This window comes from Gracilinanus agilis, chromosome 2 (genome assembly GCF_016433145.1).
Source record: "Gracilinanus agilis isolate LMUSP501 chromosome 2, AgileGrace, whole genome shotgun sequence".
Taxonomy (NCBI): Eukaryota; Metazoa; Chordata; class Mammalia; order Didelphimorphia; family Didelphidae; genus Gracilinanus; species Gracilinanus agilis.
The window spans coordinates 443,221,538-443,245,723 of NC_058131.1; the positions used below are offsets into that span (position 1 = coordinate 443,221,538).

Genomic DNA, 24,186 nt, shown 5'->3' on the forward strand with positions numbered 1-24,186 from the left:
CATTAAAGAGATTAATACAATTTTAGAAAAGTTAGATATGATAGACCTTTGGAAAAAGTTAAATGAGAATAAAAAAAATATGCCATTTTTTTTTTACCAGCAGTGTATAGCATCTAAACAAAAATAAACCATATTTTAGGGCATAAAAACCTCACAGTTAAATGCAGAAAAGCAGAAATATTTAATGCATTCTTTTCAGAAACATAATGCAACAAAGGCCCAAGAGAGATTACAAATTAATTGTGTAAACTCAATCTGAATCTAAAGAATAAAGTGGATCAAAGAACAAATCATAGAAACAGTCAATTTTATTAAAGAGAATAAAAAACAATGAGGCAATATACCAACATTTATGGGATATAGCTAAAGCAGTGCTAAGGGGAAAATGTATATCTTTTAATCATTTATGTCAGTAAAATAGAGAAAGAACAGATTCATGAATTGAACATGCAACTGAAAAAGCTAGAAAAAGAACAAGTTAAAAATTCTCAATTAAACACCAAATTAGGAATCCTGAAAATCATTGGTGAGCTTAATAAAATTGAACCTAACAATTGAACTAAAAAATAAAATAAGAAAGTGCTTTTATGGGGAAAAAACAATAGATAAACTATTGATTAATTTGATTTAAAAAAAAGCCAAATTACTAATATCAGGGAAATTAAAATAATTATTAGAAGCTATTTTACCCTATTATATGCCAACAAATCTGACGATCTAAGTGAGATGAATGAATATTTACAAAAATATAAATTGCCTAGATTAACAGAAAAGGAGATAAAATAAGCAATCCCACCTTAGAAAGAGAAATTAAACAAGCCATCAATGAATGTAGCCCTAAAGTAAATCCTAACCTCTGTGCCTGTGAGTGTCTAAGACATCAAGAAAAAATACGCTGGCCCAGATGAATTCTACTAAACGTTTAAAGAACAATCCCAATAATATAAAAACTATTCAAAATTACCAAACTGCTCTTACCATACAAATGTAGTACTGATATCTAAGCCAGGAATAAGAAAAAACAGAAAAAGAAAAGTATAGACCCATCTCAATAATGAATATTGACACAAAAATAACTAGTATGAAATTAGAATCTGTTATCCTAAAAACTATGATACCCAGCAAAAACTACCATTCCCAGAACCACGCTCACTTCCTGTTGTTATGTGCTGACATATACAGGCTATTGAGCAGATAAAAAAAACTTAATCATGTGGTTCTATTTTACTAAATAATAAACTTTTAAAAATAATTCTTCAAGTATTCAACTTTAATTAACTCTTACATTTATGGTGACCAGAAGTGGGGTTCAGAAACCCTTAATTCTCTCTGAGTAGATTAGTTTGAAAAGAAACCACCTTTCTCCTGCCACAACTTTTCAGGGTCCCCCAACCCCAGACTCAATTCAGGGCTGCCACCTATTGCTGGCAATCCTGCCTCCTGCTGCTAAACTCCCTAGGTGATCCCATCTGCCTCCTCCTGCTTTTCATGCTGCTGCTGCTCCTGCTGCTGTTGTTCCTGCTCCTCCTCTTACTGCTGTTGATTGCTGCCAATATACTGATGTCCTTGGAGCCACTCTCCAAGCTTGGAAAGTATAAAATCTCTCTTTCCCTTACATTGCCAACAGCCGAGTGCTTGCCTTGGAGCCTCTGTCTTTCCCTTAGGCAATACCTCTTAACTCCCTGTCCCTGTGGCAGGGGAAGCAAGGTGCTCCTTGGTGTTTTACTTCTAGGGGGAAGGAGAAGGAAGGCTACTCTTCCAAACAGGACATAGAATTGCAAGAATGGCCCATTCTATGAAAGAGCAGTGCATGCCTATTTCAAATAGCTCCCAGTTTTAGGATGTTGGTTTTTTTCTACCATTCTTAGGTGTACTGGTCCTTGTGATTAGCTTGCCTGAGATTTAGGGGAGAAATTCATTTCCCTACACCCCCTTACTATTCTGGTCCAGTCTCTACAATACATCCAATATGGGATTCCTCCACACTATAGTCAGAGCAGAATTTTCCCTCACTATATATGGGAGATCCCAGAGGTATGACCAAAAGGAACCTAGATGGATGATGATATTGGGGAGGGGAAGGAAACTTAAAGTGTTTGGAAGTGGATTTTTAAGACTTTTCAGACTCGATTGTTTTATGGAAGTCTCTATATCAGAATTGGAAAAAAGGACTCTTGAATTCAGTGCCTATATCCTGTCACATATTTTGTTTGCTAATTGCTTGTTTTAAGATTTAATTTTGTTTGTTAAGTTCTGTTACACTAAGTTATTTTAAATTACTGTGTTTTGACAATTAGCTACATGTACTGTATACATACTCTTTATTTGTACCTCCCCATATGACTAGACTGGAGAAGATACCATTGTAAAAGTCCAGGAAAATTTAATGATCTAAAAAAAAATTTAAATTGACTTTAAAGAGCCTTCTCAAGTGAAGTGCCCTATTAGATTTCCCACTTCTGCATTTATAAAAATGTAGTGGATGAGACGTATAGCATCTCATCTGGAAGGTGGAAAGTTTTTCTAAGGGGCATGGATGGTACCCCTAAACATTACCCACCTTTGCATTTATAAAAATCTGAAGTGATTTTCACTATTGTAGTCCTCACCTCCAAAATAAAATGGATGGGACATATAAAAGACGTGTCTTCAGAGCTGTTACAGTCTCATGCCAAAGGAGGGAGCAAACCTAAGGGCTTTGATTACCACATGATGGGTTATAGTCTTGTACGAGAGATGGGAAAGTTAAAGGGCGCGGTACCCCTAAATGGCCCCCAAGAGGAGCATTTCAGCCAAGATTGAAAGCCATGAACTTAAGTGGTTACCCTGAGTTGATTCATGTGTTTGTCAATACCCTCCTCAGGATGGATTGTATAATTGTCTTAAAATTCTAGTTTTATAAAACTTTTTCTTGTTTGAGAGTAATTTTTGAATAAGAAACTTACTACCTCCCAGAATTCAAGAAGTGAACTGCTTGGAGAAGGCACCATGGAGATGCCTGCAGAAACCTCACACCAAAAGATCCAGAATGAACTTTGGGTTGGAGTGAAATTGAACTATGGGGGGGTTGTAACACATTTATTTTGTATGTATACTCTTATGCTGAAGGGGACTGCCCCCAATTGACTTTCTGTCAGTGCACCTAGCAATCTTTGGTTTTGTTGTCTTTCCCTTTTATCCCCAAATTATTGTAATTTATAAGTTGGTTATATTTGCAAGATCCATTGGGGAGACTAGTCTTCCAAAGGATCTCAGAGGGGATTGTGTAATTAGAATCTGTTACCCTAAAAACCCCCAAAATTGATCCCCAACAAAACTACAGTCTCCAGCAAAACTACGATTCCCTGAACCCTACTCATTTCCTATCATTACGTGCTGATGTAGACAGGATATAAATTGGGTGGAGTTCTGTATCTAGGCCTCTTTCCTTCTTGTCAGCACCTTTGGTGGAGTGTAATTTTTGAGTACATAGAAAAACTTAACCACATGGTTCTGTTTTACTAAATAATAAACTTTAAGAAATAATACTGGGTGCAGCTGGGTAGCTCAGTGGAGTGAGAGTCAGGCCTAGAGACAGGAGGTCCTAGGTTCAAACCCGGCCTCAGCCACTTCCCAGCTGTGTGACCCTGGGCAAGTCACTTGACCCCCATTGCCCACCCTTACCACTCTTCCACCTATGAGACAATACACCGAAGTACAAGGGTTTAAAAAAAAAAAAAGAAATAATACTTCAAGTATTCAACTTTAATTTAACTCTTACGTTAGCAAGGTGATTATAGAAAAATATCATGACAATTATATACAGTGACCAGAAATACAGGACTGGTTCAACATTAGGAAAATCATCAGCATAATTGACTATCAATTTAAAAAATTAACAGTAATCCTATAATTATCTTAATAGATACAGAAAAAGCTTTTGACAAAATGCATTCATTCATAATAAAAACACAGGAGGGGGCAGGATTTAATGGAACTTTCCTTAAAATGAGAAATGGTACATATATAAAACCATCAACAAGCATTGTCCGTAAAGGAGATAAAGTCGATGCCTTCATAGTGAGATCAGATGTGATGTAAGGATGCCCATTATCGCCTCTGTTATTCAGTATTATGCCTGAAATGCTAGATATTGCAGTAAGGGAAGAAAAAGGAATTAAAGAAATTTGAATTGGCAATGAAGAAATAAAGCTTTGCAGAGATATATTGATACAGTTAAAGAAGCCAAAAGATTTCAACTAAAAAACTAGTTGAAATAATTTTTAACAACTTTACCAAAGTTACAGGATATGAAATATAAATATATATAATATAAATTTCTCAAAAATCATCAGCATTTCTTTATATTACCAACAAAGCCCTGGAACAAGAGATAGGGAAAAAATTCCATTTGAATTAATTGTAGATAATATAAACTATTTTGGTGTCTACCTGCCAAGACAAACCCAAGAATTATATGACACAATTATAAGACACTTTTCACAAAAATAAAGTCAGATCTAAACAGATGGAAAAATATGAATTACTCATAATATTGGTAAGTAATAAAAATGACAGTCTTATCTAAATTAATAAACTCATTTTGTGCCCTACCTATTGAGTTGTCCTAAAATTACTTTACAGATCTAGAGAAAATGATAAAATTAGTATGGAAGAACAAAAGATCAAGTATATCAAGGGAATCAGTGAAAAAAAATGTGAAAGATCTGGTACTAGGAGTACCAGATCTGAAACTGTATTACAAAACTATAATCATCATACTGGGTAAGAAATAGAGCAGTAAATCAGTGGAGTATGTTAGCTATCAATATATATAGTAGAGTGTAGAGTAGAATTCGGGGGATGGAGCTCATTTCCAATGTACAGAGGGGAGATGATGGCAGAGTTCACATGACTTTATTCAGAGGCATGGGGGTGGCATAGAGTGAGAGAACACTGCCTAGGGAGAGACAGTATCCTCACAGGGGAGGGGGAGCGCCAAGGAAGAGAGAGTGAGAGAAAGAGAGTGGCTCCATAGTCTGAGAGGCCTCAAAAAGTAGTGGGCACAGATGCCCAGATTTACTCAGACTTTATAGGGATCCAACACAATGCTATCTCCACTTTCCCATCATCTCAATCTTGTTCTGCCCTTCTATCTTTAATCTTTGTCAACGCTTCTGAGTGTTTATCTTTTTTCCTCTGTTTCCTAGCATATGGCAGTATTCCTTAGGTTTGCAGTTTTTCCATTGAGTCAGGGCTTTCCAAGGATTTATCAGGTGGCAGCATTGCAACAATTCAGGCTGAAACATTCTTTGAAACATTTCTCAGGCTATATAACATTGCAACAATTCTTGGGTTTTAGTAATCATTTATTAGGACATGTATTTAAGCTTATAACTTGTAAGTTTTGAGATTTCTCTCACAGAAATTAGGATACCCCAAACTTCTTTCCATGGGAATAGAAAAAGGGGGGCTCTTTAGCCACATTTGAGAATATCAAAGGATATATTTCTCTATCTCTATCTATCTATCTATCTATCTATCTATCTATCTATCTATCTATCTATCTATCTATGTCTGCTGGGGAGGGGGTATCTTCTACTCTTCAAAAGGAGAGATTTTCTCTCCTAGAGAAGGGCACTTAAGTTCACTATTTTTCTATAGGAAGTTGCCAATCTATGATTACTAATACTAATCAATGTATATTAGGGAATAATGCATAATTTCATCCTACACATTAGCAAATGACCGTGGTTTGATAAACCCAGAGATCCAAGCTTTGAGACAGGAAATCACTATTTGTCAAAAACTAATGGAAAAATTGGAAAAAGCTATGGCAGAGACTATGTACAGACCAACATTTTGCACCCTGTACCAAAATTAGGTCAAAATGTATATACGATTGATACATAAAGACCATTGGCAATTTAAAGGAGCATATAATAGGCTCCCTCTTAAATTTGTGGATCAGGGAGAGTTATGACCAGACAAGAGATAGAAAGCATTATAGGATTGTGGAGATTAAAATTAATATACAAGAACTAAATATTATATTTTATAAAGTTTAAAAATAATAAATTAACATAAAAAACTAGAGTGAAAAGGTATTAAACTAACCCAACCTGCTCATGAAAGCAAAAGAGGAAGAGGAAGGAGCTACAGAACTTAGAAAATAATAATGTGACCAAGCAAATGTGGAGGCACATGAGAGATTAAAGGGAATTTTGGGAAATACTAAGGGACTTATGGGGAATGAAGTCCAAGGTTCAAAATCTCCATTTATACAATCTCCCCAATGGATCATGAAAACATAATCAACTTTAAAATTACAATAATTTGTGGGCAAAAGGAAAAGAGAACAAAATCAATGATTGCTACCTTGATAAAAAGCCAATTTGGGGACAGTCCCTTTTGGCATAAAAGTATACATTCAAAACAAATATTTTCAACCCCTGATAGTTAAATTTCACATCTCAAAGTTCATTCTGGATCTTCTGGTACACAGCATATGGTCTCTGCAGGCATCTTCATGGCGCCTTCTCCAAACAGGTTCACTTCCTGGATTCTGGGAGGTAGTCTTCTGTTCTAAATTAGGCTCAAATTTAAAACAAAATTCACAACAATAACTTAGTCTTCTCTGAGGTGGATAATAACAAATAGGGATCACTTAGGGATACATGACTTGAGTTATAAGGTATATGAATCAATTGCAAAAGAAATAAAAAACATCAAAAATCCACATAAAAGAGAAAAAATAACCTGTGGATGAAATATATAATATTAAAGTCTTATGTCTAAAAAATCTAAGTAAAGGAAAAATAAATCTGTAACAGGTCCTTGAATAAAGACCTAATTAAAGTAATTTATGTAATTATGCAGTTATCCAATCAGTGGCCAGGACTACAGAAATTTTTCCACACTATGAAAGACAAAAGGGACTAGATTATAGGAGCATATAGGAGCCAGGTTGGCAGCTACAGAGGTGCTTGTTAGAATGTAGTTCAGAGGAACACCTGCCTCTGACATATGTCAAAAAAGCCACAACCTTGAACCCCAAACAAGTTCAAGTCCTCTTGTCTTGACTGAAAATTACATCATTCCCAATGGGATTGGTTGGTCTCTTTGACCTTGAACTTGATTGGCACTATGCAGTTGGAGTTCTTTAGCACTGTGCAGTGGCTCTTTTTTATTCCTTCTTCTGGAATTAGACAGAATCATTAAGTAAAGTCCCATAATTATTTTTAAACAATCAATGGCATTATTTCTATAGTAGGAAGATTTGGAGCATGCAATGACATTAGAAGAAATGTGTTTAAACTTTTATTACTCCAAAATTTAAAAAAAAGATTAATATCGATTATATATACTTCAAAGTACTCAAATACTACATTGAAAAAGAATTTTTAAAGTGCTTTACAATTAAAAAATATATAGCTTATAATCAGTGGCATACTGTGTCAGCCAAGGAGAGGTAGAATACAAACGTTCTTCATGAAAAAATGAGATCCATTTCCTTTTTAAACTCGGCCATGAACCACTGTGTGAGTGCAAATGATTTTTACAGTATAACATATACATAAAAACAAAACAGTAGTAGAGTAGATTTTCAAATAAAGTACCAAATTCCCAAAATTCACAGTAGCCCAGTTATTGACAATAATGAACAAACTTATATATAACCACTTGCTGTGTGATATTTAAACCCTATGGTTTGTCACAAATTTTATAGGTGTAGTAAATCTTTCAACCTTTGCAGCTACTGATGAAAACCTACTTGGGTCTAAAACATCACCAAGAATTTAGATTATTAGCAGAATAAGCTGAAGAGTCAAAGTATTAAATCATCCAGAAGCCACTTACTACCTGGGGAATGCTCCCTCTTGGGAGCCTTCTAGGGGTACCACACCCTAGGAACACCTTCCCAGCTCCTCTGATATGAGACTGTTATATCTCATCCATTTTATTTTTATAAATGCAGAGGTAGGGATATATAATAATCACTTCTGCTATTAAATGGACTCTTTAAAAACAATTGAGATATTTAGCTCATTAAATTCTCTACAGGTTGTATAAGCAACATGGGACCTCAGTAGTTGAGATGTCAAATCCATGATACATATGACTTATGGGCTTTTTACAACAATATTTTGTTCAGTACAAGTCTAAACTTAAAAAAAAAAATTAAACCTTAAAGCAATCAGTAATATACAATAATATAAGCAGATGACAAGTTACAGGTAGTGTATTCAAAATCCTTTTTACCAATTCCAATATTAGGGAGGGGGATAAAACTCAAAATACTTAGCAAGCAGTGAACTACCATATATCTTTAAGATTCATTCGCCCTCCCCAATATTTATCATCCATTTGTATTTCCTTTGTCATGACTCTGAATTTCATTATACTGAGGGAGAATTCTGCATTGAGCAGAATATCCATTCTGCATGTTGAGAGTTTTTAAGATTTTCAAAACTTTGTCAAAATATTTCAGTTTGATTTGTTGTGTAAGCAGCCCCCTAGCCTGTTGCATGTTCTTTTTTTTAAAAAAAAAACCCTTAACTTCTGTGTATTGGCTCCTAAGTGGACGAGTGGTAAGGGTGGGCAATGGGGCTCAAGTGACTTGCCCAGGGTCACACAGCTGGGAAGTGTTCGAGGCCTAATTTGAACCTAGGACTTCCCATCTCTAGGCCTGACTCTCAATCCACTGAGGTACACAGCTACCCCCCTACCCCCCTTGCATATTCTCGAGAAGTAAATAAAGTGGGAAATCTCCAATGAAAATAAAAACTCCCAGAAAAAGAATTAAGCAGATCCAAACTGCACTTTTTAGTCCTACCAACTCAAACTGTTGTTTCAGAGTTTCAAGCATGCTTTCCTCAAAAAAAGGGGAGTCCCCTTCTTGTGGAAAAAAAATTCCTGAATTGCAAGTCTCTCTCAGCAGGGAGTCCAGGGTCAGCTTAAGACTTTGGCTTAAAAAATGGCTAGTGCAGGCTGGAAAACCCAGGTGGGGTGGGGGAAGAGATTGGTTTGAAGGAATTTTTATACATCACCATCTGTGGGAAACAAAAGCAGCTCAAAATGGCAGGTGGGTCTGGAATCAGCAGCAAAAGCAGTGGCAGAGGGCAGGCTGGATAGGGAGTGGTGAGAAACACTGGCTTAAGCTAGTGGACATGAGAAGCTGCAGTGGGAGCAAAAGCAGGAACAGCAAGCGGCAGAAGCAGGCAAGCTGGGAGAGCATGTGGCTTTGGAAAATTTTTTCTACACTCTATTCTTTTCTCAAACACTTAAAGAAATTTTTTTTAAAATTCTGTCCCTTCAGGTTGCCAAAAATGTAAAGATTAAAATTAATGTACAAGAACTAAATATTATATTGTATAAAGTTTCATTAATAATAAACTAACATAGTTTATTAACTAAAGTGAAAAGATGCTAACCTAACCCAGCCCACTCGTGAGAGCAAAAGAGGAAGAGGGAGGAGCTACAGAACTCATAAAACAATAATGTGACCACACAAACTTGGAGGCCCAGGAGAGATTAAGGGGAATTTTGGGAAATATTTATCGAGGATGAAGTCCAAGGTTCAAAATCTCCATTTATATAAGATATAAAAATGGATAACTGATTATATTAAACTAAAAAGGTTTTACATACACACACAAAAAAATCATTGCAGGGAAGATTAGAAGAAAAGAAGTCTGGGGGAAACATGTATAGCAAATCTGTCTGATAAAGGCTTATTTGTCATATTTATAGAGAACTGAGTCAAATTGATAAGAATACAAATAATGAATAGGCAGTTTTCAGGTGGAGATATATATGTATATATATAATCACATGAAAAGATGCTCTTAAGTTATTCTTGATTAGAAAAATGCAAATGAAAACAATCTCAGACCTATCACACTGACAGAAAAGGAAAGGGAAGGAAGCAGTGTGGGAAAAATTGGGACCCTTATACAGCTTTGGTGGAGTTGTGAATTGATCAATTTATTATTGTGGAGAGTAATTTGGAACTATAGCTAAAGGGCTTTTAAAACTGTGTATACCTTTTGATCCAGCAATGTTATTTTTGTTTGATCTTTGTAAAAAATATATAGCACCTTGTTTTGGTTGCAAAGAATTAGAACCTGAAGGGATGTCTATCAATTGATGAATGGCTAAATAATTTGTACTACAGTACTATAAGAAATGATGAGAAGATTGATTTAAGAAAATCCTGGAAAGACCTATCAGAATTGATGCAAAGTAAAGTGAGTATAACCAGAAGAACACTGTACACATTAACAGCAATATTATATTATAAACATTTATGTATGACTTAGCTATTCTTAGCAATATGGTATGGTGATCCAAGAAAATCCTCGAAAGACTCATGATTAAAAATGCCATTTGTCCCCAGAGAAAGAACTGATGGGATGTGAATGGAGATCAACGCCTACTTTTCTTTTAACCTTATTTTTCTTGTGGTTTTTTTCTGACTTTTTACAATATGACTAATATGGAAATATTTTTTGGATGACTGCACATTTATAACCTACATCAAATTGCTTTCCTTCTCAATGAGGAGTAGGGAGGAAAGAGTTTGAAACTCAAAATTAAATTAAAAATCTTGATTGTTTCTACATGTAATTAGAAAAAATTAAAATATTTTAAAGCATTTCTTTCCTATCATAATATAATAAAATATTATCTGACCATTTATGTAACACTTGGAGGTTTGAATATTAGATATTTTTCCATTTGAGCCTTAAATAACCTTTGAAATTAGTATTGCAGATAGAATCTCTTTTTGCTAAGTGACTCTGCCATGTTCATAATAACTAATAAGTTTTGGAGGCAAAATTTGAATCTAATATTTTCCTGACCTTAAGTGTAGCACTGAACTGTGCCACTTCCCTATAATAGTTTGAAGAAAAGAAGTGATTCCCACCAAATTACATGACACAAATATGGTCTGTGGTTTAAACAGGGAGAGTAAAAACAGGAAAAAAAAAAGATAAAACAATATCTAATGAATATCAATGCAAAAATTTTAAATAAAATATTGGCAAGAAGACAATAGCAAAAGATTATATCTATGACCATTAATATTACCTCTGTTAAATAAATGCCAGTGTCTCCCTTTTACCTTCAGAATCAAATATGAAATCCTCTTTTTTTGTTAGCACTTCATAATCTGTACCCTCCCTTCCTTTTTGGTCTTCTTAACATCTTACTCCTTGTATTTTGTGATCCAGGGACATTGTCCTCCCCCCTCCCCCCAAACTTGGAATATTTTTCCCTAGCTTTTCTGGCTTCCTTCAAATCTCATTCTGCAAGAAGCCTTTTCAATTTTTCTCAATCTTAGTGCCTTTCCTCTGAGAACATCCCCAATTTATCCTATACATATGACTTGTTTGAATATAGTTCTTTTCATGATGTTTCCCCCATGAGAGAGGGTGTCTTGAGAATAGACTTTTTTGTTTTGTTTTATTTGCCTTTCTTTGTATTCCCAGTGCTTAATATTGCTATAATCTTCTTGCTAATATTTAAATTTTTTTAATCAGTACTCATTAGGAAAATTGGTGTATAATTTTCTGTTTTTACTCTTCCTGGTTTAGTTATCAGGACCATTTTGTGTCATAAAAGGAATTTTGTAAAGACTCTTATCCTGTTTTTCCACGTAGTTTTTTATAGTTTTGGGATTAATTATTATTTAAATGTTTGATAGAATTTATCTGTAAATCCACTTGGCCCTGGGGATTTTTTCTTTGGGAATTCATTGATTGCTTCTTCAGTTTCTTTTTTCAAAATAGTATTATTTATATATTCTAGGTCCTTGTCTGTTTATCTGGGCTATTTATATTTTTATATATATTGTATAATTGGGCAAAATAAATCCTAGTAATTGCTTTTATTTCCTTTTCATTGGTGATGAATTCACACATTTCATTTTTGACACTAACAATTTAGTTTTCTTCTTTTTAGAAATAAATTAATCAGTAGTTCATAGTTTTCTTTTTAAAAAACCAACTCCTAGTATAATTTATTGAATAGTTAAGTAGTTTTCTTACCTTGAATATTATTAATTTCTCCTTTGATTTTTTAGCATTTCCAATTTGGTGTTTAATTGGGATTTAAAAATTCTTTTTCTAGGTTTTTTGGTCACATTCCCAATTCATTGATCTGCTCTTTACTTATAAATATTCCCCTAAGTAATCTTTAGCTCATCCCATACATATTAGTATGTTGTCTCACTCTTGTCATTCTCTTTTTTTTTTAAACATTTATTAATATTTATATTTTAGAAAAGTTAACATGGTTACAAGATTTATGGTCTTACTTTCCCCTTCACCCCCCGACTTCCCCCCTCCCCTGGCCGATATGCATTTCCACTGGTTTTAACATGTGTCATTAATCAAGACCTATTTCCAAATTGTTGATAGTTGCATTGGTGTGGTACTTTCGATCCCCTATCATATCCTCATCATCCCATGTAGTCAAGCAGTTGATTTTCTTCTCTGTTCCTCTCCTGCTGTTCTTCCTCTGTATGTGGGTAGCATTCTTTTCCATCAATCCCTCAGAATTGTCCGGGTCATTGCATTGCTGCTAGTACAGAAGTCCATTACATTTGATTTTACCACAGTATATCAGTCTCTGTACAATGTTCTTCTGGCTCTGCTTCTTTCACTCTGCATCAGTTCCTGGAGGTCTTTCCAATTCACATGGAATTCCTCCAGTTTATTATTCCTTTTAGCACAATAGTATTTCGTCACTAGCATATACCATAGTTTGTTCAGCCATTCCCCAATTGAAGGACATACCCTCGTTTTCTTGTCATTCTCTTTTCATTCTCATTCAGTTTTTTCAGAGAACAATCATATCTAAATTTTCTAAGTTAGGGTTTACTAAGTACTAGATTATTTAATTCAATTGTATCTGTTTTCCTCCTGCCAGGTCTATTCTTTCATTTCCTTTTGATTTTTTTATTCCATAAAATTGGTTTTGATAATTTCTGCTATATTATTTAGTTTGATGTTTGGACTTGCTATCCCCCAACATCTCTATCTTGTTTTATTATTTGCCTTGATATTTTAGATATTTTGTTCCTCCAAATGAATTTTATTATATTGTTTCTAGCCATGTAACATATAACTTTTATAATTTGATTGGAATTACATTAAAATTATTAATTAATTTTGATGCTATTGTCATTTTTATTGGCATGGACTAATCAGGAGTACTGAATAATCCTCCATTTGTGTTTTTTAAAATTCCTTTCAGGAGCACATTGTAATATATACAAGCATTGAGTGTGGTTTTGTTACATTGTGATTACAAAATATCTTATATATGTTAAATGAGGTTCCTTTTCTTTATTCACTCTTAGATTATGTTATATAGAAGTGCTGGTAATTTTTGATGACTTATTTTGTAGCCTTCATATTTCTGAAAGCTATTTATTATCTCCATTGTTTTTAATTCTCTAGGATTTTCTAAGTAAGCCATATTGTATTCAAAAATAGAAATAATTTTATCTCATTTGCTTATTTGTTTTTAAATTCTTTCTTTTGCCACATTGCCCTTTCCTAACATTTCTTAAAAACATGAAATAATTGAGGGGAGAGTTTTTTTTTTTTTTACTTTGAATTGTTCACTTTTTTTCTTTACTCTTTGCTCATTTAGATATTAAGACTGTAATTGTATCAAACAGAGTTTGTCAATTTGGGGGAATAATTTATTTAATATTGGTGTTTTCTTCAAAAGTATGGTGGAATGCATCCATAAATTTATCAGAACAAGGAAATCCCACCCACAGCACCCCTCAGCTAATAAGAGGCTATTAACTCCTGTGTGGAGGTAGGTAGCTCACAAATGCTAGATATTTTTTTCAGACTTTTTTAATGTGGTGATGATCAGCTCTACTGTGTGTGCTTTTTTTAATAGTTTGATTCATTTTGGTAGTATTGTCATTTTTAATTTATTGGTATAACTAAGGATTTCTCTAGCTATATTTTAAGTTGTTTGTTATTTCTCTAAGAAACACTTTGTAGTTGTGTTTATACAGTGTTGTGTGTGCCTCAGCATGTCAATCTCCAGATATTTTATGCATTTTGAAATTATTTGGGACAGAATTTCCCTTTTTCTTTTTGCTTCTTGAAATTTGTTATTTTATAGAAATGCAATTGATGACTTTTGAAGGATTTATTTTATTAATTTAATTTTCACCCCAGTTTCCAACATTTTTAAAGAATTTTTTGAGTCTCAAATTCTGTCTCTCACTTCTTCCTTCCCCCAACTCCCTCATACCAAGTTGGTAAATTACCTGATATAGATTTTACATGATATAAAACTTTTCCATATTAATCCTTTTGTGGAAGAAAACTCAAACAAAAAAAAAGTTAGAAATAAATTGCAAAAAATTTGCTTTGGTCTGGATTCAAAGTGGTAGTAAATGACATTTTTTATCAGAAGTCCTCTGGGATTGTTTTGGATCAATTCACAATTATTCATCTTATAGTATTCCTATCACTATTTACAATTGTTTTCCTGGTTCTGCCTACTTCACTGTGCTTCAGTTTATGTAAGTCTTTACAGATTTCTCTTGAGTTCCTTCTCATTTCTTACAGCAAAACACTATTCCATTACTCCTACTCAGTCATCATTCAGCCATTCTCCAGTGGATGGTTATACTCTCATTTTCTAATTCTTTGTCCCCATTAAAAGAGCTGCTTTAAATATTTTTTATATATAGTTTCTTCCCCTTTTGTATAAAACTTAATGATGATATTGCTTGGTCAAAGGGTATGTACTATTTTTCTTTCTCTTTTGGTTTTATGTCCAAATTGTTTTCCAGATTGGATGAATCAGTTCATAACCCCCAACACTGCATTAGTGTTTCAATTTTCCCATATCCCTTCCAGATTTTGTCATTTTCCTTTTCTGTTATAAAAGTCAACCTGATAGGTGTGGGGCATTGCCTCAAAATTGTTTCCACTTGGCCAGTTCTACTTTTTAAGGAGTTCTCTTCAGTGAATTTTTGTACGTCTTTTCCCAAAAGGTATTAATTCCTAAAGTATTTTTTGTCTCCTTTTCCAAGATCTTTTTTTTCATGATTTTCCTGTATCATTTTCATTTGTTTTCTCAGTTTTTCTCCTACCTCTCTTATTTGATTTTTAAAATCCTTTTTGAGCTTCTCCATATATTCTTTTTTGAGCTTGAGAGCAAATTATATTTTTCTTTGAGGTTTTGGATATAACATTATTGACTTTGTTATCTTCATCTGAGTTTGCTTTGGGTCTTCCTTTTCAGCAAAATGACTTTGTATGTTATTTCTTTTTTTTTTTCTGTTGGCTTATTTTCTGGCCCTTTTCTTTTAACTTAAAAATTGTTAAAGTAGGGCTCTGTAAATGTGAATGGAGCACTATTCCAAGCTTTAGGTTCTTTCTGCAGTTGCCTTCTAAGCTAACTGGTAATCCATAAGTTTTCAGTTCTTCCAAGGTGGTCTGATCTACAGAGAGGTGTTTTTAATACTCTTCTGGCCTGTGCCTGTGCTCTGGTCTTTGTGGAACCAAAAGCACACTTTTCTGCCTTGAAACTCTGCCAGGGTTCCCTGTACTCCATTGGCCACAAGTGCTGTTGTGTGGTAGTGCTTCTTCTTGTCCTGCTTCTTGGATCCATGACTGCTTCTTGGATCTTTGTATGGACCATGTGACAAGGGTCTAGTACCCAGAGCCAGGAAAAGGATTCATGTAATCTCCTTCTGAGCAGAGTAAAATTTAAATTTAAATCAATGACTCTTAAGTTCTTATTTTTCATAAAGTTTATTAATACTCACTTGAAATAGAGGAAATAGAAAAAAATTAAGAGTACAAAGCCTAATATTCTACCCTAAGTATGACCACATATGTAGACTCTTCCCCAGCCTCCACCACTGCATTCAGGGGAGACAGGGACAGAGACAGAGAGAGAAAGAGAGAAGAGGAGAGGAGAGGGAGAGGGAGAGGGAAAAGTTGAGGGAGAAGGAGAGGGAGAGGGTTAGTTTTCATGTAGTGTTCCCACGCAAATGGGATGCTGGGTAGACAAGCCTTGGGGAGTAAATATTATCTACACAGCAATCTGACATCCCCATACCCTCTTACTATATGTGGCTGAAAGCTCAGCTTTCCCCAAGGCCTATTGCCATGTTGCTATTATGTTGGTGCAATAGATCTTTCATGCCAGTTTTCTAAGTTGTTTTGCATTTTGTGGGTTGTGGCTCCAGAATTCATTTTCAAGTATTATATCATTTTTTTGGTAGAGTAATTGATAAGAATTCAGGTACATCTGTGTACCTTCTCAGCCTTCCTTCCTTCCTCCAACAGGGTTTATTTTGTAGCCTGCAATTTCACTAACAGGGTGGGGTTGCTAGCCCCACGCCCAACCCTCCTCCTTTTTCATCAGGTCTAGGGACTGTCCTTAGCCCAGGAGTGCTAAAGAAACTGCAACCTAAAGTAGGGGCACCTGGGCTATAGCTCAGTGGATTGAGAGCCAGGCCTAGAGACAAAAGGTCCTAGGTTCAAATCCGGGCTCAGACACTTCCCAGCTGGGTGACCCTGAGCGACCCATTGCCTACTGGTTGTGGCCCTATGCTCCTAGAATGGAGTCCCAGGATAAAAAAAATAATAATAATAAAAAAAATAATAAATAAAAAATTTCACTAATGCTTTGGATTGTCTCAGTATCTACATTGGGGAAGCCATGGCACATGTACACAGCCAGCACTCAGGGAATTGCTCTGTTCCCACTCTTCCCAGAGCCTAAGGACATTTTTTTTCATGCCCTACCCATCTATCCAGCAGCCTAAAGCAAGCACTTTCTCCTTTAACTCTCTCTGGTAATCCAGAGCTCACAGACTGCTTGAATTTGCCCTCTGGGCACTGGTACTGGGAAAAAAAAACGTTAACTAGCCCTGCCGTAGGTTAAGTATTCCATCAAATAATCAGCAAATTGGAATAGTTTTTAATCACTTCACTTGCCTTTATGATTTTTTTCTCTTGTCTTATTGCTATTTCTAGCATTTTGAGGCTTGTATTAAATAGTAGTGGAGAGAATGTGCATTCATTCTTTCTTTGCACCATATTTAACTTTCGTTTGAGATAATGCATTTTAAATATTTTTTGAAGTCTCCTTTGCCTATCTTTTTAGTGTTATTGGCATAAAAAAATGTTGTACTTTATTAATGACTTTCTTTGTCTATTGAGATGATCATGTGGTTTCAGAGATTTGGTTTTTAACATGATTGTTTTAATTTTTTTTAATTAATGAATGATTTCTTGGATAAATCACTGTAGTCTCATTGACAGGATTTTGTTTAAAATTTTTGAATCAATATTTATTAATTATATTGGCCTATACTTTTTTCTTTCTCTGGTTTATGTATCAGGTCAATTTTTATTTTTATAAAAGCATTCTCCTAGGGTGTTTTTGAGAATAATTTGTGAAGTATGGGTATATATTAACTGTTCCTTTAATTTTATGAGAATTGTCCTGTGAAATCCATTAGGATCTGTAGTTTTTTCCTTTGGCACTTTCTTTTCACCTAGGTCTCTCTCTCTCTCTTTTTTTTTTTGAGACAATTATTTAAGATCTCCATCTCATCTTCTGATAGCTTGAATTTTTTATCTTTTAATATATGCTATTTCTTTTGTGTTCTCAGTTTTGTTAGCATATAACTTTATACATGTTATGATTAATCTTTTTAATTCTGATTCTGTTGAGATTTTTTCATGTTTACTTGATTTGATTTTATCCTATTTTTAATGAGATTAAATAAAGGATTATCCATTTTATTATTTTTTCAAAGAACAATCTTTTAGTTTTATTTATTGTGTTATTGTTTTTTATTAGCTTTTAAAAAGAAATAGCTTAGTTTTATGTACTATTTCTTTAGGTTTTGGGGCCAGTTTGTGTTTCTTCACTAATTTTTAATATCATCTCTTTTGTGCTTGAGATATATGTTTTATTTTATGTTCCCTAGGTAGTTGGGATAAATAAATCATGTATTATTCCCCTGTATACATTAATTAGTATTGATAATTTTAGGTTGGCAGCTTCCAATAGAAAGTTAGTGAAAGTTAGGTGCCCTTTAGAAGGGAGCTACCAATCTCTCCTTATGAAGAGTAGAGAAATTCCTCTCCCAAGAAGTTTTATATATAATATATAAACATACACCTTTAATTCACTATTTTCTAATGTAGCCAAAAACACTCCCCTTTTCTTCCCTTTTTCTTATTCCCATGGGAAAAGTCTTAAAACTTACATTTATAATCTTAATTCCCTTTCCTAAATGTTTCAGCCTAAAAGGCCTTGAGCATGTCTAAATTCTGACTCAACTTAGAAATTGGAAACTTAAGAAATGCTCCCATGGGTTAAGGAAGGTAGGACAAGATAAAGAAAATAAAACATACACAGATATTATGTTACACAAACACACACAGGTGGAGGGTGTTAATTTCCTATAAATTCTGATTTAACCTCTCATTTCCTTGTGGAATAAAAACTTTCATTCTTTAATAAAAAATTTTTAAATTTATTTATCTCTAAATTTAAATTTTTTAATTTCTAAAAAAATTTCTTTAATTCTTCAATAAAATACTTTTCTCTAAAAAAATATTTTAATGACCTCCTCAAACATTATTAGAGTTTGTTATCTATTGTACCCCATGTTTACAAATATAAACAAGTTTAGGAAATTGATGGCCTATCTAGAATCATGCCCTAGTATGAAGAAATCTTCTTGTGTCCTTGACACAAGTTTATTGTGTTTTTTTTTTAATTTTTTTATTTCTTGTTATCCTCACTCCCTCTCCTTCCCATGATCATTTTTTCCCCTATTTGGAATGAAATCTCCTTTCTCTGGCCATTCTTTCCCATCTTTCTCAACAAGGACTAGCCCCAGTGGTGTGAAGGCTTGCTAAGCTCCTCCTTCCCTGCCTCCCTCCCTCTTTCCTTCCTTCCTCCTTCCCTCTTTTTTTCCCCAATTTTTTTTACATATCATCATAGACAGCTTAATACTCTCTGCCTATGTATATTTTTTCTAGCTACTGTGATAATGATAACAATTTTTAAAGAGTTACAGATATCAGCTTTCCATATAGGCATATAATCAATTTGACCTTATTGAAGCCCATAATTTTTTTCTCTTATTTGCCTTTTTAGGTTCTTTTGGATTTTGTATTTGGAAATCAAACTTTCTGTTCAAGTCTGGTCTTTTTTTCAGGAATGCTTTGAAATCTTCTATTTTATTAAATGACCATTCCTTCCCTTGAAAGAATATAGTCATTTTTGATGGGTAGGTGATTCTTAGGTGTAAATCCACTTTCTTTGCCTTCTGGAATATCATATTCCACCCCTCTGGTCTTTTCAATGTGGAAGCTGCCAGATCATGTGTAATCCTGACTGGGGGTCCATGATATCTGAATTGTTTCTTTCTGGCTGCTTTAAGTATTTTTCTCCTTGGCCTGAAAGCTCTTGAACTTGACTATAAGATTCCTGGGAGTTGTCATTTGGGGATTTATTGCAGGTGATCTGTGTATTCTTTCACTGTCTATTTTGCCCTCTTGTTCAAGATTATCAGGGCAGTTTTCTTGGTTAATTTCTTGTAATATGATATCTGGGATTTTTTTGGTAGTCCAATAATTCTCAAATTGTCTCTCCTGGATCTACTTTCTAGCTCATTTTTTTATGCTTTCTATTTTTTGCATTCGTTTGATTTTGTTTTATTATTTTTTGATGTCTCGTGAAATCATTAGTTTCCACTTGCCCAGTTCTAGTCTTTAAAAGACTGATTTTCATCCATGATCTTTTGATTCTCCTTTTCCATTTAGACTATTCTACTTTTTATGGCAGTCTTCATGATTGGACTTTTTTGCCTGTTCTAGTTTTTAATCTGCTTATTATTACATTTGATTTCTTTGTCTCTCTTTCCATTTGACCAGTTTTGACTTTTAAGCTGTTATTTTCTTTTTGCATTACTTTGATTTCTTTTTCCCATTTTTCTTCTATCCATTTTACTTGGTTCTTGAACTCCTTTTTGAGTTCCTCCAGAGCTTGCGATCAGTTTCCATTTTTTTTTTGAGAGTTTGCATGTGTTTTCTTGTTTCTCACCCTCTCCTGTTGCTTTTCTTTTTTGCTCTTTTTCTCCATAGAAGTTTTCCAGGGTTAATAGCATTCTTTGCTACTATTTACTTATTTTCCTGCTGGAGTACTGGGAATTCTGGAAGTTGCTGGTCATTTCCATCTTAGCTTCTGAATCGCAGCATTTTGCCTTAGGGCTATCTTCATTGCCCTGTCAGAGGCCCGAATGAGCCCAGTGCTATGGAGTTCTGAATCTCACTGCAAGGGGTAGGTCTGTGGTGTCTTTTGTTAGAGTAGCCCACATCCTAGAATCTCAAGGTTGCTCAGGTCTTGGCTCCATGTCTGGTACAGTAGGAGGAGTGGGTAGTGGGCCCTGACTTATCTTTGTGTAGTTTTGTGCCCGATTCCCCCATATCTCATGGAAATCCATTTTCTTTGCCTACTTTTCACGTTATGTTCAGTGATAAGAGTCCCCTTGCTTGATCTGTCCTTTAAAAAATCAGTTTGGAAGGATATTCAGAGCAGTTTCAGGATTTCCCTGCTACTATGCTGCCATCTTGGCTACACCCCTTTGCCATGCTCTTTTCATGGCTGCTCTTTCACCTTTAGTGTCCACCTTTCCCCCAACTCTTACCTGTGGTTCTAAGAAGCTGCAGCATGCATAGTGGCCAGGCTAAATCAGGTTGAGAATAACCAGTAGCTCTCAAACTCATATGTAAGTTAAGATGGCCACCCCAAGAATATGAAGACTTCCCCTAGCAGACTGTGTGCATAAAAATTTATTCCAGCATCCATGAAGGCTTTATTTAGCATTGATTTAATTTCCTTTTTCTTGCAATATTTACTCAAGAGATGGAATATTTTTTATATTCTATTACTCATATTTCCCTCTCGTTTTAGTTTTTTCCTTGTCTTTTATTTCTCTGCATTGTGAATTTTAGCCGAATTTTCTAAGGAGAAAATAGAATGTCTTCTAATTTCATGGCTATAAATTAATGTCTACAGTTTTCTTTGAAGTCAAGAATATAAATTCTGATGCTGCTTCTATTTCTTCTCCCCCTATTTGCCAGGAAGAGATAATTATAGTCTGCTTATCAAAGGTTGTTGCTCTTTTGCCTAGCTACTTTAATTCTGGCTTTTGTTTCATCCAGCCTGGATGAAGGATTCTGCACATAAATTAAGTAAATAAGGTGCCTTGTTGTATTTCTTTTCTAATCTTAAAAAATAATTTATTTCACATTCAGTTCTAACTGTTGCTTCTTGACCTGCAGACAGGTCCCTTAGGAGACAAATAACACTGCCATCTCTGAGGACTTGCCACATTTTCTTGTGATACACACAGCTAAAGGTCTTAGTGTAGTCAGTGAAGCAGAAGTATATGTTTTTCTGGAACTCCTTTGCATTCTCCATAACCCAACCAGTGTTGGCTACTTAGTCTCTAGTTCTGCCTCCTTTCCTTCTGGCTTTTCCAAAAACCTAGATTGTAACATCTTAAACATAACTTTGTTGGTGTTTGAGATGAGTGTAGTTGTTTGGTAATTTGAACATTCTTTGACATTTCCCTTTTTTAGGATTGAGATATAAATACTTATATGGGTACATGTATCTGTCTATCTTACCTATAGTACTATATATCAAACTAGCAAAGGATGTATGTACATGAGTATTTTTATATGCCTATATGTATCTACACAAATACAGGTGGGTATTTATACATATGACTAGCCAAATAAATTCTAAATTTCCATATTGGTTATGTCCAATATATATCTTGTTCTTTATTTGAAGTCCATAACTTCTCTGGCAAGAGGTAGGCTAAATTTTTTCATTGTTAGTCCTTTAGACTTCTGGCTTTTTGCATTGAATAAATTTCCAAAGTGGAACTTAAAATTTGAAAATTAAGGTAAACCGAGAGACTGATCTGAACATGATCAATTTTACTAGTTAGGCCTAATAGAAACTAATAAATTGGGTCAATGACCTTTCTCATTGACCAAAGACCCTATCTCTGGGACCACTTGCCACAATCTCAGTTTTTTTTATGTTAAATTTCAAGCCAACTTTTATACACTCCTTTTTTATCCTCAGCCAAGAGACTTCTTAATTCTTCTTCACTTTCTGTTATCAAAGTGGCATTATTGAGGTCAGACATAAACTGTAGCCTCTTATTCATGTGAATGACCATTTCAATTATCATCATGTTATTTGATTGTGTTTTCCAGTGCATTGTGCTCTCCTTCCATTTTATGGGTGAGTCCATCCCATTCTATTTATGATGTGTTTGGTAATTGTGTGTGTACTTCTATCTGTCCTCTAAATTTTCCTTGCTTCTTTTTTTATAAATATGAAGAAAGTGACTGACTAGAGAGGATGTTTAGCTTTCACTTTTGGATTATAAATGAAATGACCCATTTCTCTTCTTTTGTACCCCTTCTCTTAAATATATTAGGGTTCTAATATGTTATCTTGTGCCCCTGTTAGCATATTAAAATTTCATTCCCACTATAGTCTCTTCAGATGTTTTCTCTGGCTCTGGGCAATACATAAACACACATACATACATACATACATACATACATACATACATACATACATACATATATATACTCACTCCTGGTATTTTCATTAGGAATTCCTGAAAATCCTTCATTTCACCAAAGGTCTTTTATTCATCCTATAGGATTAACTTAGTTTTTTTCTGGATGAATTATTCTTGATTATAAGACTTGGTGATTTGCTTCTTAGGACATAATTTTCTAAGTTCATCTCTTCCTTTATAATTGCTGCCACATTTTATTTGGTCCTTACCATGGCTCCATCTCTTGTTATTTAAAAAAAATCTATCTTTATGATTTAATGAATATATGTTGCTTGCTATCTTTGTTTTTAAAACAGGTATGATCATATTCTAAAATGGGAACTCTTCCAGCTTGCTGATCTCGATACATACCAGGGAATGCTAAAGCTGCTCTTCATGAAAGAACTGGAACGGATTGTTAAATTGTATGAAGCATACAGAGAAGCTCTTCTCACAGAGTTAGAAAACCGCAAACAGAGACAGCAGTGGTATGCCCAGCAACATGGCAAAAATTTTTAAGCTATTTTTAATGAAAATTGTGAAGTTTTATAATGACTTTTTCGTTATTTTCTCTTTTTAAAAACACATGTTTTAGCTGAATAAAAAACAGCTTTCATTTTGTTGATATTGCACTATTAAATGTAATTCTATAATGTATTTTGTTTATAGAATAAAAGAACTCCTTTTATTGACTAAAAAAATTTAGCTTATTTCCTTGAAAACTAGGTAATCTTGAGATTGCTTGATTCCAACATTATCTTTTAAGAGCTATATTGTGTAGAAAACTGCCTCATGAATTTTTTAAATGGAAACATGTAATGAGGAACACTGTCACTACCAAGCAAATATTATTAAACATAAAATTATCATTTCTTAGTCTCTTTAAAAAATCCAATTTTATACATATACACACCTAAGTGGGCGTGTGTATAATGTTTGTATGCATACATATGCATACTTAGATGTTTACAGCTTTAATATATACTAAACTGAAATAACAGCCCAAAACATGTCAAAAGGGGGGAGTCATAACTTCCATATGATGAACTTTTCATTTTTGCTTTTAAAAACTTGAAGAAAGCTTTGTTTAAAGATGTTTTCAGTTCACTTACATAAGAGGGAGAGAGACTTGTATGAATCTCCCGAAGCTAAACCTGAGGCACAAGCTTCCCTCTGAGAGATAGTATACACAGAAAGGAGTATTGCATTTGAAGTCAAAGGACCTGAATAGGAATTCTCTCTTTGCTATTTTCTACCTGTGTGTCCTTGGGCATGTGACTTTTCTAAACTTCAGTTCTACCTGTTAAATGAGGGGGTTGGACTCTCATTAAAGAACTCTTAAGGCTCTATTTGGTCCGTGATTTTTACTGCTCTTAGTACAATGTTGGAGAAACACCACTTAGGTTAATAGTTACTATGGCCTTTTTTTATCAGAACATAGTAGACTGATATCCTGACATGGTGACAGGCTGATTTAAGCTTTCAAGCTAAAGATGAGGAATTTGACATGTTTCCATCTTGTTAAGAGTTTT

The 24,186-nt window shown here is 34.3% G+C and overlaps 1 protein-coding gene across 1 annotated transcript in view; it reads left to right on the plus strand.

Moving 5' to 3' along the window:
* The window catches only part of SAV1 (salvador family WW domain containing protein 1), a 93,931-nt gene extending 70,657 nt beyond the window's left edge, over nucleotides 1-23,274 (plus strand). Inside the window, exon 5 of the mRNA XM_044664749.1 lies at nucleotides 22,972-23,274. Coding sequence (XP_044520684.1) covers nucleotides 22,972-23,173 — 202 coding nt within the window. The 3' untranslated portion in view covers nucleotides 23,174-23,274. The remainder of the gene's footprint in view (nucleotides 1-22,971) is intronic.
* Nucleotides 23,275-24,186: the final 912 nt, after the last annotated feature.